The sequence below is a fragment of the Carcharodon carcharias genome, chromosome 9 (assembly GCF_017639515.1).
Source record: "Carcharodon carcharias isolate sCarCar2 chromosome 9, sCarCar2.pri, whole genome shotgun sequence".
In the NCBI taxonomy this organism is placed as follows: domain Eukaryota; kingdom Metazoa; phylum Chordata; class Chondrichthyes; order Lamniformes; family Lamnidae; genus Carcharodon; species Carcharodon carcharias.
In genome coordinates this window covers 109794765-109811530 of record NC_054475.1, presented here as the reverse complement: position 1 = coordinate 109811530, position 16766 = coordinate 109794765, and the positions used below count along the sequence as shown (strand labels likewise).

At 42.6% G+C, this 16766-nt stretch overlaps 1 protein-coding gene across 1 annotated transcript in view; it reads right to left on the bottom strand.

The window, feature by feature from the left end:
- Positions 1 to 9479, bottom strand: part of LOC121281953 (protocadherin-9-like) — a 329975-nt gene extending 320496 nt beyond the window's left edge. Inside the window, exons 1-2 of the mRNA XM_041195209.1 lie at positions 9462 to 9479; positions 8730 to 8839 (exon numbers count right to left, since the gene is read on the bottom strand). Coding sequence (XP_041051143.1) covers positions 8730 to 8756 — 27 coding nt within the window. The 5' untranslated portion in view covers positions 8757 to 8839; positions 9462 to 9479. The remainder of the gene's footprint in view (positions 1 to 8729; positions 8840 to 9461) is intronic.
- Positions 9480 to 16766: the final 7287 nt, after the last annotated feature.

Here is a 16766-nt window from a genome sequence, read left to right as displayed (position 1 = left end):
AAAAGGAGCGGACTTGGAGACCTTACAATGTTGCAATCTTAGGTCTTAAGGCATAGATGTTGCTGCCCTTTCTGCTGCTGTTGTTGTGACTCTTGTAGAAAGCACTTGAAGATTAAAAAGGGAGGCCAACATGGCTGCCTTACCATGTGGTTTCTTAGTTCCCCTTTCCAAATGTAGTGCTGGTTTTAGTTGATTTGCCACAACCTGGGTGCAGACATTCACCCTGGGAGTTTGAGACAATTACTGTCTTTGTTTCTGGAAAGACTCATTCAGGTCAGGAAATCTCTTCTGAGTGGTCTGAGGGGTTGAGTAATGACACCTACTTAGCTTTTGAGACAGTGTGGCAGTTTGAACCCACAGATCAAGTCAGGTGACTCTTGATGGCCATCCTTTGCAAAATTTCAATGTCCATTTTTAAAAGAAAAGTCAGTTCTAGAAGATTCCATGCTGATTACAATTCAGGTGTTAAAAGTTATGACATTGACATGCTTTTATGAGGCATGGCACACCTTTTAAGTGTTCCTGAATACTTACTTCTTTGCCAAGTTTTTGGTCACCTGTCTTCATATCTTCCTAAAACATTTTTGATAATATGCTTGTTAAGTGCCTTGGGACATCTTACTACAGCAAAGGAACTATATAAAAGCACATTGTTGTTGTAATTCTCAGGCATTACCTTCCTTTAATAGTTCTATGGACAGATTGTAAATCTCCTCATAGTTCAATGGTTAATAATATCACATAACAGGATGCTAAGTTCTACATATATTAAAATGTCTCAGATTTCATTCAGTCTATGTTGCATTTACTCTCCTCAGCTGTGGCTGTAGAAAGGGTGTTGCAATTGGATTCAGTACCTCTGAAGAGAGAGAGGGAATACATTTCACCCAGGGTTCCTGTTCCCGATCCAGTGTAGTGGTGAAAGGTCTACATATGGATTTCTACTAAGAACAAGATTGGTTTGACTATGTTGCCCCTTATGGTTATATAGCATGTTAGCAATCACTGTCTAGGTTCACACAAAATGTCTGGCCATTTGAGCATGGTATTGGGGTGAGCTCTTCCAGTGTCCCTGGAACTACATCCCTGAACCTCACTGCCTTCAGGTCAGCTTTGGAGAAGAGGAAAGAAAACTGTAAAACGGATCTCCTAGGAATAAGGAACACAACTTGTGCAGTCAAACAGGCCTACAGCACCACTGAGTCATTAAACATGGCCAGGATTTTACAGCCCCGTCACGGCGTGTCTACCCCCAGCAGATGTGGTGAGCCATTTAAATCTCCATTCAGTTCAGTGGGACCGTAATATCCCGCCGGGCAGGAGACGCTCTAAAATCTTGGCCCATGTCTCAAAATGAACATAGATGCCGATCAAGAAAAACAAGAATTTGGCAATTATTTGGAATTAAATCATTCTGAGTTTTGTAAGTTATGGTCATTCGTTTTAATTCAATTACTGTAGCAGCTTAACTAGAATTACAGAAAAAGCAATTTATCTATAGGTTGCATCATAGAGCTGAAATCTCTTGTATTACCACTCGACTTTTATAAGAAGAATCATACTTGTCAATATCTTTTAATGTGTCAATTTACTTCTTGGTGATACCCTTATTTCATTCCCTCAAATTGCTTTCACGTCTATTACCACCAGTGACAGACCTGTGACCACACTTCCCCGAGGGTTAAAAAAGCTCATAATGTTGCCATCAGACACAACCAAGTTTGAAAAAATTATCATTGTTAAAGCAATAGGTAATTTTCTCATAGTTCAAGTGAACATACATTATGAAAATTTTACAAGCTTTATAGCTCACTGAAACCCTCTGAGAAAAATAGATGTCTTTAGTTCAGTCACATAAAAATGTCATACATCAAATGTCACTGGTCTTACCATTGCTTCTTAATACCAATTGAGATATATTCTGCTTTCGCAGTGAGGCCCCAAGTTGCCATTTATTGGTGGGCGGACTAAGCTCCTGAAATGAAATTCACTTGCATTTTTTTTTTGTTGCACTGCTGTGATGGTTGTTCTGTGAGCCCCTGGTAGCGACCATGCACAGTACTTCCTTAAACCCCGCTCCAGCCCTGCTATTGTTGACAGGACAAATGCCTCACTGCCTTAGTGCTTCTAGCATCTCCTTTTGGTCAGAGGCATCTTTTATGCTAAAATAATTTCCAGGATGGCAACCCCCGATTTCAGAGAAAGTGAGAGTTACAACACACAACCTGTTGAAAGCTGTTAAAGTATTTGTTGCACTTGGAAAGCTCTTAAAAAGTGCATTAAAGCAAGAATTGAGGATACAGAACTGTATGGGGCCAGCTAGAAATCTCTCGCTTCCACAATGATCCATCAGGTGAACAAAACAATAATAATGCCTTATTCCTTCCCTTTGATTAAAATTGTAGGGTTTGTAGGCTACAGTCAGTATAAACAATTGCCTCTGCATTCTACACATTTGAACCAAATGTCATGGTATACTTACCCATACATAAATATTTGCTTCAATATTGTTTACTAAAGCAAAGTAAAACACAAATATAAAGATTGTTTTCACGCTCCTCCAATAATTCAATGGATTTAGGCAACAATGCCATACAGCCCTGCAAGATCTCAGGGTCAATCTCCAATCTGAGGTGAGTTAGTTGATCTTGGCTGGGATGAAAAATAGTTGGCTTTGGAGTCGTGAATATGATTGTGTATATGTGCCTCTGCACACATGCCTGGGCTCAGCAATGATGCTTCCATGCTCAAACGACACTCACTTTCATACAACAATAATTGCCACTCGGGTGAGTTGCCCAAGGGTGCCCCCCATCCCTATAACTGTGCCCTTGCATGAAGCCTCAGGAATGGATACATAAAATTAATGTAAATTGTGATTTCAAGATATGGTAAATTGCAATGCAAAATTTGTTAAACTCTCAAGGAAGACCTGGTAACTGATAATCCAGTGACTTATCAGAGCTTTCTCAATCATGGGATCGATTCTGCACTGGGCTTACCCATTGAGTCGCCTCTACATGTCATATCAAACATATGGAACTGAGTTATGGACCACATAACCCATATATATGACTGAACTAAAAAAACACAGAAACCCTAAGAAAGACCGGGTTAAAGGCCATAATCCATAATTATGCTCAGAACACACAAATGACTGCAGCTACATCTCAACACTCTTATCTGTTCAATAACTTGCACAGAATATCAATGGAAAAGCATTGCATACTGTGTCTTCTGCTTAAAGGAATCTTTCCCACACACTGTCATCACCTTTGACTTGCCTGTTGGAAGCTCAGCTAGAACAATCACTAGGGTCAAACTTGTAAAATTCCGAAATATCTGGCAGTGCATTGTTGATATGCCACTTAATAATAAAGAAAAATCTAATCTGGGAGTAGCTCACTACTCAATGTTCACTCAAGACCTGCGATTAAACTATTGTTTTACAACCCACTGATGGGGATCTGCTATTCAAAATATATTTGGTGAATAAAAAAGGTTGCAAATTGGTAATCATATTACATTCTGGTTCTGCTGCAGAATCACTACCGCACTCCTCAGAGTAAAACATGTTGCATCTTCATACAGAAGTAAATGGACCTATGTGAAAAGGCAAATTCCAAGCCAGCGATTCTGTCAACATGATTAAAGCACTCTGCTCTACATCAAAGAAATGATCACTTTCTGATTTCCACTATTTTATGTCTGAAGAATGCATTGATGCAGAACTAAAACATCGAACAGTGTGACAAATGCAACTGTGAATACAAACATCAAATTTTAAAGAAAAGGTTTAAGGCAATTTATTTTTGAATTAAAATTTTGAAATCGAAGTATCCTTTTTATCGAGTTAAGCATTGAAAGTCTCTGCAACATACATTTTTATCAGACGAGTTATTTGTCCTGCATAACAATTAATTTTCCAGAATAGACATTGTGAATATTTTCCAATATTCCCATTTCATCAAATCCAATACTTTTATTAACATGGGGATACACATTAATCCATTTGATCTCCATCACCTCCCTCCTCATTCACTGCAACATAAACTCAGTTCCACTAACATCATTAAATGAGGATGGCAAGTCGTTTGGGCATCTCAGTATTTACTACAGAATGTCCTTGTTGATGTATGAAGATGATTTGATTTTAGTTCAGACACTTCACTCATATGGGTCAAGATAAAAAGTTATTTCCTCTTCCAATTGGGAATTCTTTCATTTTCCTGGTCCTTGTTTCCATAAAGCTTGATCATATCTTTAGTACATCTGGTACCATAGAGCAGATTGGGAAACAGATTAGACTTCACATTGTCATCAGGGAACAGTTTAGAATCTGAGTTGCACCTAATCCAGTCTAGTTAGATTTATCCAAGGTTTTTTTTTCCCCTAGTTTTAACTAATTGAATTTCCACCAGCATCTCTGGTCATTCACACCCCATGTTAAGATTGACACAGCTGGCAATTAATTTCGGAAACTGTTTATAAAAAGACAGTGCCACTAAGAAATCTCAAAGTCCAGCTCCAGAAGTAAATAAGTTGGATGTGTGAATCCAAACTGGAACTAGAATTCACCTGCCTTAGCTCAGTGTCTATGCTGCTTGGCTTCTAATGAAACGATGCACAATTATGACTGCAGGATCTGCTTTTACTGAATGATGACAGATGAAATGTCAGTTTTCTCCTGGATGTTGTCTCAGAATTGACTTGCATTGTCTCACACATTACTAGGGGAGTTTAAGGGTCAGCCCCTACTGATATCCTATTAATGCCACAGCTGCTAATTTGGTTTGTGTGTATTGACAGCTGCCTTATCTTATAGCTGCAGTTGTCCTAGAATTCAAATGCTTCCTGTAGAAACTCTAGTAAAGAACCCTGTCTATGAAAACACTTTTTCCCCTAACCATCCATTTTCAATGTATTTTACTTTTTGCAATAAAGATCAATATTACTGAGATGCAATTTGCATTTGTATGATGCTGACCTTTGCACTTTACTCATGTTCCAGCTTTGCAATTGGCAGAAGCTCAGAAGCAGACAGTCGGGATAAATGGGTCAGTTTCAGGTTGGCAAACTGTAGCTAGTGGAATGCCACAGGGATCAATGCCTCAAGTATTTACGATCTATATTATGACTTGGATGAAGTGACCGACTGTATTGTAGCCAAATTTGCTGATGATGCAAAGATATGTAGGAAAGCAAGTTGTGAGGAGAATGCAAAGTGTCTGCAAAGGGATATGGATAAAGTAAGTGAGAAGAAAATTGGCAGATGGAGTGTAATGTGCAAAAATGTGAGGTTGTCCATTTGGGAAGGAAGAATAGAAAAGCAGAATATTATTTAAATAGATAGAGTGCAGAATGCTGTGCTACAGAGGGATCTGGCATCCTTCTAAATGAATCACAAAAGTTAGTATGCAGGTACAGCAAGCATTTAGGAAAGCAATGGAACGTTGGCCTTTATTGCAAGGTGGATGAAGTATAAAGGGGGTAGCCTTGCTACAAAAGTACAAGGCAGTGGTGAGACTGCACCAGGAGAACGGTGCACAGTTTTGGTCTCCTTGCTTAAGGAGGGGTATACTTGCATTGCAAGTACTTCTTTATAGGCTGATTCCTGGGATGAAGGGGTTGTCTTATGAGTAAAGATTGAGCAGGTTGGACCTTTACTCATTGGATGTTAGAAGGATGAGGAGTGATCTTACTGAAATATATAAGATTTGAGGGGGCTTCACAGGGTAGATGCTGGGAGGATGTTTCTTCTCACGGGGAATCCAGAATTATGAAGCACAGTTTCAAAATAAGGAGTCTTCCATTTAAGATAGAGATGAAGAGGAATTTCTTCCCTCAGAGGGTTTTTACTCTTTGGAATTCAATCCCCCAGCGAGCATTGGGGGCTGAGTCATTGAATATATTCAAGGATGAGTTAGATAGATTTTTGATTGGCAAGGGAGCTAAGGATTATGAAGGACAGGCAGGACAGAAGAGTTAAGGACACAATCAGATCAGCCATGATTTTATCCAATGGCAGGGCTGGCTCAAGGGCCTAAATGGCCTCCTCCTGCTCCTATTTCTTATCATCTTAGGAAGGTCAACTGTATGCTTACACATGCCAGGTGTAAAGTACTTATAATCACTATTAGAAAAAATAAATAAATAACTTCAAGACTCTTTAAAGTTAATTTCAAAAAGAGACATGGTGAATATATGAGAGAAAGGGGAATAGGAAGATAGGCTGAAAGGCTGAGATGAGGAAGATGGAATAAGAGATGATTTATGTGGGGTATAAACATCAGCATTACCATTTGGGCCATATGGCCTGTTTCAGTGTTGTGTATTCTATGTGATATGAGGTCAACTTCTCTCACAAAGGACACCAAATTAACAGTATAAATTTATTCACTTTACCTTAAGGTTACTGTTAAAAAAATCCACTCTGCAAACTACCAACACAATAAATAGGCCACAAAATTTAGTTCCTTAGCATTTGATTTTTTGGCACTACAAATGCTGTTTTGGCTCCAATATGACATCTGGCTGTGTGCATGCACTTCTGGTGCATGCTGTAGTATTGGGATTGTAAAGGTTAAGGTGTGATACTGTGTAAATAGCACCTCCCATAATGATGAGGTAAGAAAACAGATGACTAGGAGAGGAGGCAGAGAATGGTTTCAGCAGTGTAACACCCAATCATGGATAGCTGTACATAGTTAAGTTGTATAAAATAAATCGGTTGTTGTTTGAACAGTACTCATTCCAGTAATCATTCCAAAGCTAACTAATCAATGTACAAAACAAGCCATGCTGAATCATTTTGGTGAGGATATTAGTGCACATGCCAAAAGTAAGTAGAGTATGCAGATCATAACACGAATCAGTGTGTCACCCTGATTTACTAAATAACACTTCTGTTGCCTGGAATGCTTCAGGGAACCCTGCAGTCCTCAGCGGAGAGTGTAACAAGATTCATGGTAGTCTGCTGCATGCAGCAAAACATCACAATCATGAGGGTAAGTCTTTGCTACCAGCAGAGGAGCAGGAGGGGGAGGAGGAGGTGGAAGAAGAGGAGGACGAAGAAGGGAAGAGGCAATCAGCATATCCCCTTTCTAGCCAGGATGCCTGTGATCTGACTGCGATACCAATAAATGCAAACCTAATTCCTCAATCACCAACAGTCCCACAACTTACTCTCCATCTGTTAAGGACCATCAGAGCTACTGCTTGGCCACAATGCCAGAATGACCACAACAAATTTTCCAAAGGAAATCAAACCATACCATATTGCATATAAAACCCAGTAAATCACCTTTGTTCATTCCATTAGTGAATGTCTTCTGTGTGCCTTTGTCTATCCCTGTGTTCCTAAGCTGTAGTTTAGGGGCCTCTAACTTCAATAGCTGCAGCATGGTTGGTGGAAAGCTATTGATTTGCAGAGAGGGAGACTCCAGATAGCCTTGCACGATGACCCTTGAGCAACTCTGGGCAAGGTTGCACTATCTGGGCAGGGGCAAATGCAGTTTGTTCTGGCAGGCTGAGAAGCAACAAGGGCACTGGTGGGAGGATGAATACGGTCACCCTGAGGTAGGATACCAGGTTTGTGCCCTACTTGTCCACTCCCACTCCCTCTCCCAACAGGACTTCGACAGCACCTCAGCAATTCTAGTAATCTTTTGAAGACATTGTGTGGCTTCTGCTTATGCTACAATGGAAGCTGAAGCATTGGTTATCAGACACCCCATCATGATACCGGTGGAGTTTGTCACCATTTTCATGCTGGAAAGAACAAGCTTCAAATTCTGCATAAATTCTGTGGTGAGGGGAGTGAGGAGGAAGCAAGTGGTGTATGCTTAAAGTTGTATGCAGTTTGTAAATCAGAAAGGATTGTGGGATGAGGGTAGTGGTGGGATGTGAGCAGGTGAATTATTTATGAGGATATTGTCATCTTTGGGGGTTTCAGCTTTGTCGTTGACTCATGTCTCAGCCAAGGCAGCTCCAATGATGGCAACCACTATTTTCTCCATCAGAGTTGTGTCAGTTTCCTGCCAATTAAGCTCCTGCTCACTCCTGTCATATACCACCTTGTCTTAAAAAAGAGGAAGTGTGCCAGTGAGTGTTGAAGATTGGAGATTGGCTATCATGGTGGAATAGTTGGCAGACTGTGCAAGCTGTGTTAAGTGGATGTGAGGCTTGTAGCAGTGCTAACTATGTGATCATGATGCCAAGCTATGAATATTAAGTAAGGGCCATGATTGATAGAGATTGTTGGTAGATGAATGACGAGGGTGTGGTGCATTGAGCAGTGTGTGAGACTAGTCGTGCAGTTGCTGGGATATAGTACTTGAAAAAAACATTCACTGACCTTGACCACTCATGTGAGGTCATTGAGCTTTTTGCAGCACTAGATTCAGGTCTTCAGGGCTAGACTCCTGTTGTTGATCCTTATGACCAGTTGTTCCAGCTACATTTACCTTTGCAAACTTTGCCTGGAGGACCTCCTGCCACCCCTCTCCCCCCACCATCCTCCCCAGTGGACCTTTCTCCTCTTCTCCACTTCCTCCACTAAGTGGTCCAATGCAGCGCCAGAAGAATTTGTAGCATGTTCTCTCCTATATTGTGTAGTAATTCACTCTTCTTTCTGCTCAGGCTCTCTCCAATAAAAGTTGCAGCACTTGAAGTAGCCAGAACGAACCTCCACCTTAAAGTAATGCAGGCTAGCTTTAACTGGTGCTCACCTGAACTTGGGCACCTTGCTCAGCCATGTAGGCACTCAACAGCACATTTAGCGCTGGGCTGCCCACAGCAATTACGCAAATTCGGAGGCAGCACAAAGTTGGCAGGTCGCCTGCATTGGAAACAACAGATGCAGATTAATTGTGCCTTGCGAGTGCCCGTTTTGGGAGACATCCTTATTAGCATACATAATGTAATCTGATATAATTTGAAATAAGAATATATGCCCTGTTAAACAAGCAATAGGCAAAGCAAGGGTACCACACAGCAGTTGATCTTTATTACAAGATGATGTGCCATTTGGCAATAATATCGAATGTTAACTCATAAATAGCCTATTGGGTGTAGCATTAATGCCTCCCATGTCCATTGCCAAGCAGCCAGGAAATGCTGCAGTCCCTGTAATCTTTCATTTTCTACCCACATATTGTTAATTTTATCCATCTCAATAAAGATGAGAGGCTGGGCGCAGTTTGCTGGAATTCAAATACAAGAGTTAATTGCTCTGAATTCAATACTCGACAATTCAACTAGCCGAGCTTCTGTTGAAATACTGAGGGTGGCCAGAATTTGTTCTACCCTCTTATTGGACCATTACTTTCTGTTTGTGTTTTTGGTATTAAGGTTTCTTTCTTCTGTTGGTGAAATCACCAATCATGTACAGTGATGTAGTTTTACAAGAATAGAGAAAGACAGACAGGGCAAGAACCAAAAAAACTCTCTCTCTTGCCCACCTTTCTTTCCACTCTTTGCTGGCCACCCTTCAATAGGTTTGCATGAGATACATTTGTCACCTCTTCACTTGCTTTAAATAACAGGCCGTCCTGAAGAAGAGGAGAAATATCAAAAAAATGCAGTTATTTGTTTTAAAATGGAGTTGATGTAAGCATATAAGCATGCAAAGGGCACTTATGCCTGAAGTAACCTATAAAAATCAGCTGGAATCAGCAAGACAAATAAGACATTGGAGAGGTTCATACCAAGACATTACCCCAGATCCAAGCATGAAGCCCATCTGCCACTATATCAGTGAAATTATCACACTTATAGAATTTGGAACAAATTAAACTGTCCGTGAAAATGTGCTCTTCAGTAAATGTATATTAGTTGCAGTTAATGCGCACTACCTATTTTTTAAGTAACCAGGCACCTCTTTACCACCATATATAAAGGTTTTATACTTTGGTTAGGCTTGCAGTTCTGGTTCCTGCATTTAAATAATGTCAATTGAACCAGTTACATTGGCACATACAGTAGGGAATTCGAGATCAAGCAGAACCATGTAACATTGGGTGACATGTAACACAACAATGTTTAATCCATAACAATTGTATTCGGTATCTGTCTTTCTGAACGGTTTTCATTGCTCAGTTTAAGGGGACCCATCTGTTGGATTTTATTTGGTGGCCGATGCCTGACGTACACAGGGTCAAGTGGGACGCATGGAAGACTGCAGCGCATGGCACACATGCGGCTTCCAATGGTTGGTGGTGGTGGGGTGGGGTTTGGTGGAGAATGTCACACTCATGCCATATGAACTTATGAGCTAAGTATGAACTTATGAAGAATAAATCCAAAATGGACACTTTCCTCTAAAACAAAATGGAGTTGAGAGGTCAGATGACCTTTTATTTCCTGCCAATATACATGGAACTGCAAGGACCCTGAGTTAATCATCATGTCTGAACAAATCTTAATGAAGCCACTAAAATGCAAATTACCTTTCTGCATATTTCTTTGAGAAGTCATTAGAATGCAATCAACCCTCCCTGTGGTTAATAGCTGCACTTCTCCAACTAACTAAAAAAAAAATGGTTTCTTTGCACACTCTTCAACTCCAAAGTTGACATCCAGAAAATGGGTGTGAAAAGCTCTATTTCATCAAAATGGTATGTGGCTGGGTGATACTCAAAATCCATTGTCTGACAAGGCCTAGCGAAACTACTTATGAGGATAATGGAGACAGATACTCTGGTCATATGACACAAATTAGGTTTCTGATAAGGAGATTTATTGAGGCATATTCTGAACAGACAAGAGAGAAACATCTAGACCAGTAAAGGAAAAAGATCCTGCTTAAGAAACACCAGTAGGCAGAGACTCAGTTTGGTCTTGGCCTCTGTACCTGAGGAACTGTGTCGGGGTTTTGCAACAAAACAGAGAACAAAAACAACAGAAGTTAAGGGGAACCCAACAACAAAGTTACCCTGGTTGGAACGATTGTTTCCATGAGGGGTGGGATGGAATTTATGGGAGGAATGAGAATTGCAAGAGCAGGATGGAGATAACACAACAGGAATGGAAGGAATAGGATAGGGATGGAGGAGAGGGATTACACAGAGGATGAAATGACATTGTATGTGGAGAGCATGGGAGGGATGATATGGGAAGAGTGGATGAGATGATGCAATTGGTTAAGTGTGGCAAAATGGTGACAATTATTTGATAAAAACTATTCAAAATGTATCCATGGTGCTAAAACTTAAGATTCACTAGAAATGAATGAAAACTTTTTAGAAAAGCTGTTGGGTGAATTAAAATAATACATCACGTTGATAGTGTAGATGAATAAAATGACAGTCTAAAGCCTCCAGAGTTTCAACACTGTAACTCCAATAGACATGCGACTGCATGGAGTTAGACTGAAAGAAGAAGCAGTTATAATGCTGCTATAACTCTTGAATCTTGAAAAAGGACTTTGTCACGGAACAAGATTGGTTGTTAGAAAGCTGACTTTTTTGGTGACAGATGCTGAAATGATAACAGGCAGATTTTAAGGAATTAATGAGCCGGATTCTCCGATGCTAGCACCAGTTAATGTTGGGACATTCACCCCCATTGCATATCGGAACCCCATGCATGTGCATGGTAATTGCCCAGGAGGTTCCAACATCCGCAGTATTTTGCTTTTATTTTAAACATCTGATGGGCAGCTTTGCATTGCTCTGGTCTCTCCAAAAATGTCTCTGACACTGACGTCAGTGTTGGAATCTTGTGTCTGTTGCACAATACTTACCCAGATACTTGCAATATTGTCCCACTGTTAATTTCTGGCATAGATCAGTGATTATCAGTGGAGCCTACCCTTCATTTACCCCATGAGCTCCCCCGCACCCAACCCTCATCCGCCTGACCTGATAACTCACTCCCACCCCTGACCACCCATCTCTGTCCTGACCTGATTACCTACCCACTTAACCAGCACCCCCTAAACTACTCACACACCAACCCTGCTAAAATCCTCAAGCCCTTTGAAAACATATCTGAACACAGCAGCTAGTGTGGTAAAAAGTGGGTTTGGCCTCTCCACTGCTCCTCATCGCCATTAATCTCTATGAATGGCTGCACTGAGGCATTGCTGCTGCAGCTTGGACAGAGAGTCCAAGCTGCAGGGATGGGAAAAGATAGAGCTGTAATTATGTACACAGTCAGTGGCGATACCCTCATTATTGCCACTGACTGGAAGATCTGGCACAGTGTGTTTATTCCTCAAATAATATTGAGCCCATCAGGTAAACCTGTTGTACATCTGCCTTTCCAACTAGGGGAAAACAGTTCCCAATTAAACTTTCATATTCTATGATTATAAACAAGTCCACAAGGTCAGATTCTTGACAAAATTTGTATCTGTATTCCTGGGCTTGTTTTTAAACATGGACAGCTTTATGTAGCTTTTTCTACAGTGAGAAGTTTTGATGAATAAAGAGCTAGAAATCCTGTATTGAAAGAAGCACTTTATCAATAAGAATACTAATTTGATCGCAAATGTTTCATATGTTTCTACTGGTATTACTTAAATGATTTAGTGTATTGTAACGTTCATAAAAATTATTGTCCATGGCTTTCACCACCTCTAACTTCTCTTTCCTTCCTCTTCTGAAAGTACTGACTCACGATAGGTTTTATGTTTAAAGGCATGGGCCTCAACTACCTTCTTCAAGTGACTAATCTTCATGTGTGAGCCTAACTGATGGTGACTGTTTCTATGAAACCAAACCAACCAAATCTAATTCTTTCCTCCCCATGATTTCCTCATCATACACGCATGAACTGTGAACCCTAGATCAGGAGCCGAAGTCCTGGCTGCTCTTTTTCCTTATTTCAGCTTTGAAGGTACTGAGATAGTTGTAAAACCTCCTATTGTCCCGGTTGATCTCAGCAAACTTGGCCTGGCTAGAAATTGCATTTGGAACCTTGCTGGGTGGAAATGAGGTAGTGTCACATTTAGTCACAGGACCACCAGGGCACAGACTATTGTCTATGAGATTCAAACAAAGGCATAAGTTACAGTTTATTGCCTCTTACTCTAGAATTCAGTTAAATTTTGCATGAAGTGATTCTTAAAATTCACAGGATTGGACTTCAACTTGGCAACACTAAAAATGAGCCAGCACATTAGTAATTCAGGCAAGTTATTCTTTGATTTTTTTGCCTTCCAATTTTGTGGCACCCTGCTGTTGTAATTATTCCTACATTTGCAAGACTGTAATGTGAAATGGTAAAAATACAATTAACCATCTCAAAGTGTAATTTACATTATAATTTTTACAGGAATATTTTTGTCATACAGTGAATTAATTCCTCTTTCTCAGAAACTAATATTGTATGTGCTAGAAGTGTTAATATATTTTATTTATGATGGTTTAGGAATTCAATGGATTTATCAGAAATACCAGCTCAGATTTCTGGATGGTTGGAGACCAGAAATAGCCCGCAAGATGAGCTATGAGGCCTCTTGGAAGTCCCAACGCAATGACTCCATGGGAATTGCTCTGCAAGTTTGAACTTCTGATTGGCAATTCCCCTGCTCTGTGGGATCCTCCGACAAAATCTGAACTAGACTCAAAGACTTTGGCTGGTCCTGACTTGCTTACCTGAATAGTTACCCAGGAAATGTTAGACAGGTTAAAACCTTAGGGCTGAATTTTGCCGTCGGTGAGCGCAAACTTATGCGGGATGACGTCAGGGGGAATTCCCGACATCACCGCGTCCCACTTAAATCTTCAGGAAGGTGGGGGCGCAGCAAAATCAGCTGCGGGCCTGCCGACCTGTCAATGACCAATTGAGGCCATTGACAGGATCATTTAAACAATTAAAGGACCTGCCCGTCCAACCTTAAGGTTGGCGGGCAGGCCAGGAGCCCCTGCGGCAAATAGATAAAACATGAAACCTCATTCACTGACAGGATGAGGTATGGTGTAGGGATTTAAAAAATTTAATAAAGTTTTAGTGTAAATTATGAACATGTCCCATCTCATGTGATATTGTCACATGAGGGGGACATGTTTAGGATTTTTATTTCTATTTTTAATGTTTTTAGAACTTTCAGCAATCTCCCTGAGGCAGCACTTAGCATGCGCACGAAAGAGCGCACTCTCGCATTTGGGGAATCCACCCACCCGCCAGCACAGGAAGCGGACATCACGCTGGGTGGGCCAATTAAGGCGATATGTAAAATGGCGGCAGGGTCCGCTTCTCCGGCAGGGATCGGCTCCCTGCCTGCTGGAGTTTGGGTAGGGCCCGCCCGCCCGGAAGGCAGAAAATTCCGCCCCTAGTTTAAAATCTGGGTAACTAACCAATCACCCACACTGACCCCCATCCTGACTCTCCCTTCAGTGCTCCGATTCCCCACCAATCTCCCCTCGACTTCCTGGCTAATCTGCCACCTCACAACCTCACTCCCAGATTCTCCCCCCAACTCAACCTGATTATCCCCCATCACCCAAGTCCCCCCGACTTTCTGACTCACCCCCTAACCGACCTGACCTGACTATGCCCATCACCCGACCTCCCCATGGCCTTCCGATTCACCCCCGATCCCCCCCGTACCGGTTCCCCCAACCCAACCTGACTAGCTCCTGCCACCTAACTATCCCCTCAACCTCCCCAACTCCCTTCGACCCGATTTCACCATCCTACTTAACTACCACCTACACCTTGTCTTACCCACCCTACACCCTCACCCACTTACCTTCTCTCCGTAGCTCTCCTAAGAAGCTTTGGGACATTAAAACTTTTTGCTTACCTGAATATTGCAGCAAGCACATTAAAAGGGAGCATGGGTCCTGCAAAGATTCTCTTCGTTGCTCCCTCCGCTAGGTTTCCTGCAGTCACTAAGCTTTGAAGGATCCTCCATTGAAAGAGTTCCCAGAAAAATCAGAGGAAGATAAGTGTGTAATTTTTTTGTTTGATCAGGGTTGGAATTAGAGGTTCCAACGCTCAAAGGAAGGGTTGGGCCTTCATTTTTTTTAAAACTGGCTGCCATTTTTCCCAGTGGATAAATGGGGATAAGGGACAAAAGTACCCAGGATATACGTGGATGCCTATTGTATTCGGTGTAAGTGGCTTACAGTTAATGTCACTGCAAATCCACGCAAACTGATACCAAAGCCAACATGTTGTGTTTATTTCATGGGCAGAATTTTGACATCATCAGGTGGGCTCAGCGGGGGCAGTTGGAAATTGGACTACCACCCGCAATCGGGACCCCGCTACGACTTCCCGCTGGCATGCCAATTAAGGCCCGCCCAACGTGAAATGCAACTGGTCGTGAAGGGCCGAATGGGCACAAGGGCTTGTCAGCCGCCAGGTCCAATGGCAGCCTGGTGGCCTGTTTAAAAACGCTCCAGGCAGCCCCAGAAAGGCTGCCAAGGAAGGACGGTCTGTCTGCCGCCGCAAAGATGAAATCCAGGGTGTCAGCAAATGCCAGACTGAAGGGCAGGTCGGTGGGGGCTTTTGGCCCCCCCCGTTTTTCCAACAGCTGCCCCGCTGCCCTCCTGGAGGAGGTGGCTGCTAGAAGGGACACCCTTGTCCCCAGAGTTGGGAGGAGGAGGCCACTGCACCTCACCAAGAGGACATGGGAGGAGGTGGCAGCCCAGGTGAGCAGCCACAACATGCTGCAGCGCACCTGGGTGCAGTGCCGGAAGTGCTTCAATGATCTGTTGTGCTCAGGAAAAGTGAGTACCATGTTGGCATGGGTCAGTGAGTTGAACTATTTTGGGCTGGCCACCCACCTGTGGAGATCAGGGGTGTTAAAGTCTGAGTACCAACTGTCAATGACGCCGGAACTGGCCAAGCGGCTGAACTCTGGCTGCTTGGACTGAGTGCCTTGAGCCTCGAGGGCCATGACTTGGATGTGCCCTGCAAGGTGCTCTTCAGCTGGGGTTGTCGAGGCTGCAATGACACTGCAGGTACAGAGTGGACTAATCAATGCTCCTCTGCTCTTTCAAGAGAAGACCTCCCACAACAATATTGAGAGGTCACAGACTGGCAAAGGAACCCCACATCTCCTCATCCTCTCCCGCTATGAGCAGGATGCCTTGGAGCTCGAGAGGCGCTATCCACCTCGATCAACCAGCCATGGTGAGGTTGGGGTGTCAGACGAAGGTAAGAGTGCAGTGGACTAAGGTGAGAATTTCTGCTTGTGCAATCATTCTAATGTAGTCTCTTCATTGATGTGACTCTCGAGCCTGGAGTCCCCATTGATCATTGAAAGACAATGGCACTGTGATGCAGATCTCTACTGTCTCACCAGGGTACCTGGCAACTCAGTGACAGTGTGATGACTTTAACGAATGACATATTCTTTTTCTCCCTTTTAGGTTCACCAGCAGGCATTTGCTCTCCGGACCCCGAAGGGCCACCCTTGACCCCAGAGGACCACCATGCTCCCCAAGCACCTTCGTCAAATTGACTCTCTGAACCAGGCACCAGCGCAGATACCAACACCTTGGTGGGCACTGGTTTGGCAGATAGTATCTCAGTGCACATTGGTGAGGGCACTTCACACTCGCTTGAGGTGCAGGCAGAAGTAGAGAATGCCCAGGGCACCAGCAGTTGGAGGACTGCTGGGGACCAGTATGATGCTCAGAGCCTCTGGAGTAGTTCTTTAGGCAGCAGATGCAGGACATCCAGTGGGGTGTGCAGGAAGAGCTGGCAGAGATCTAAGAGGGTAGGCAAGCCATGTTCTCTATTGTGGAGGAGTCCCTGTCAAGCTTGAGCACTGCACTGACCCTCATGGCTGAGCGCACTGTCTCCTC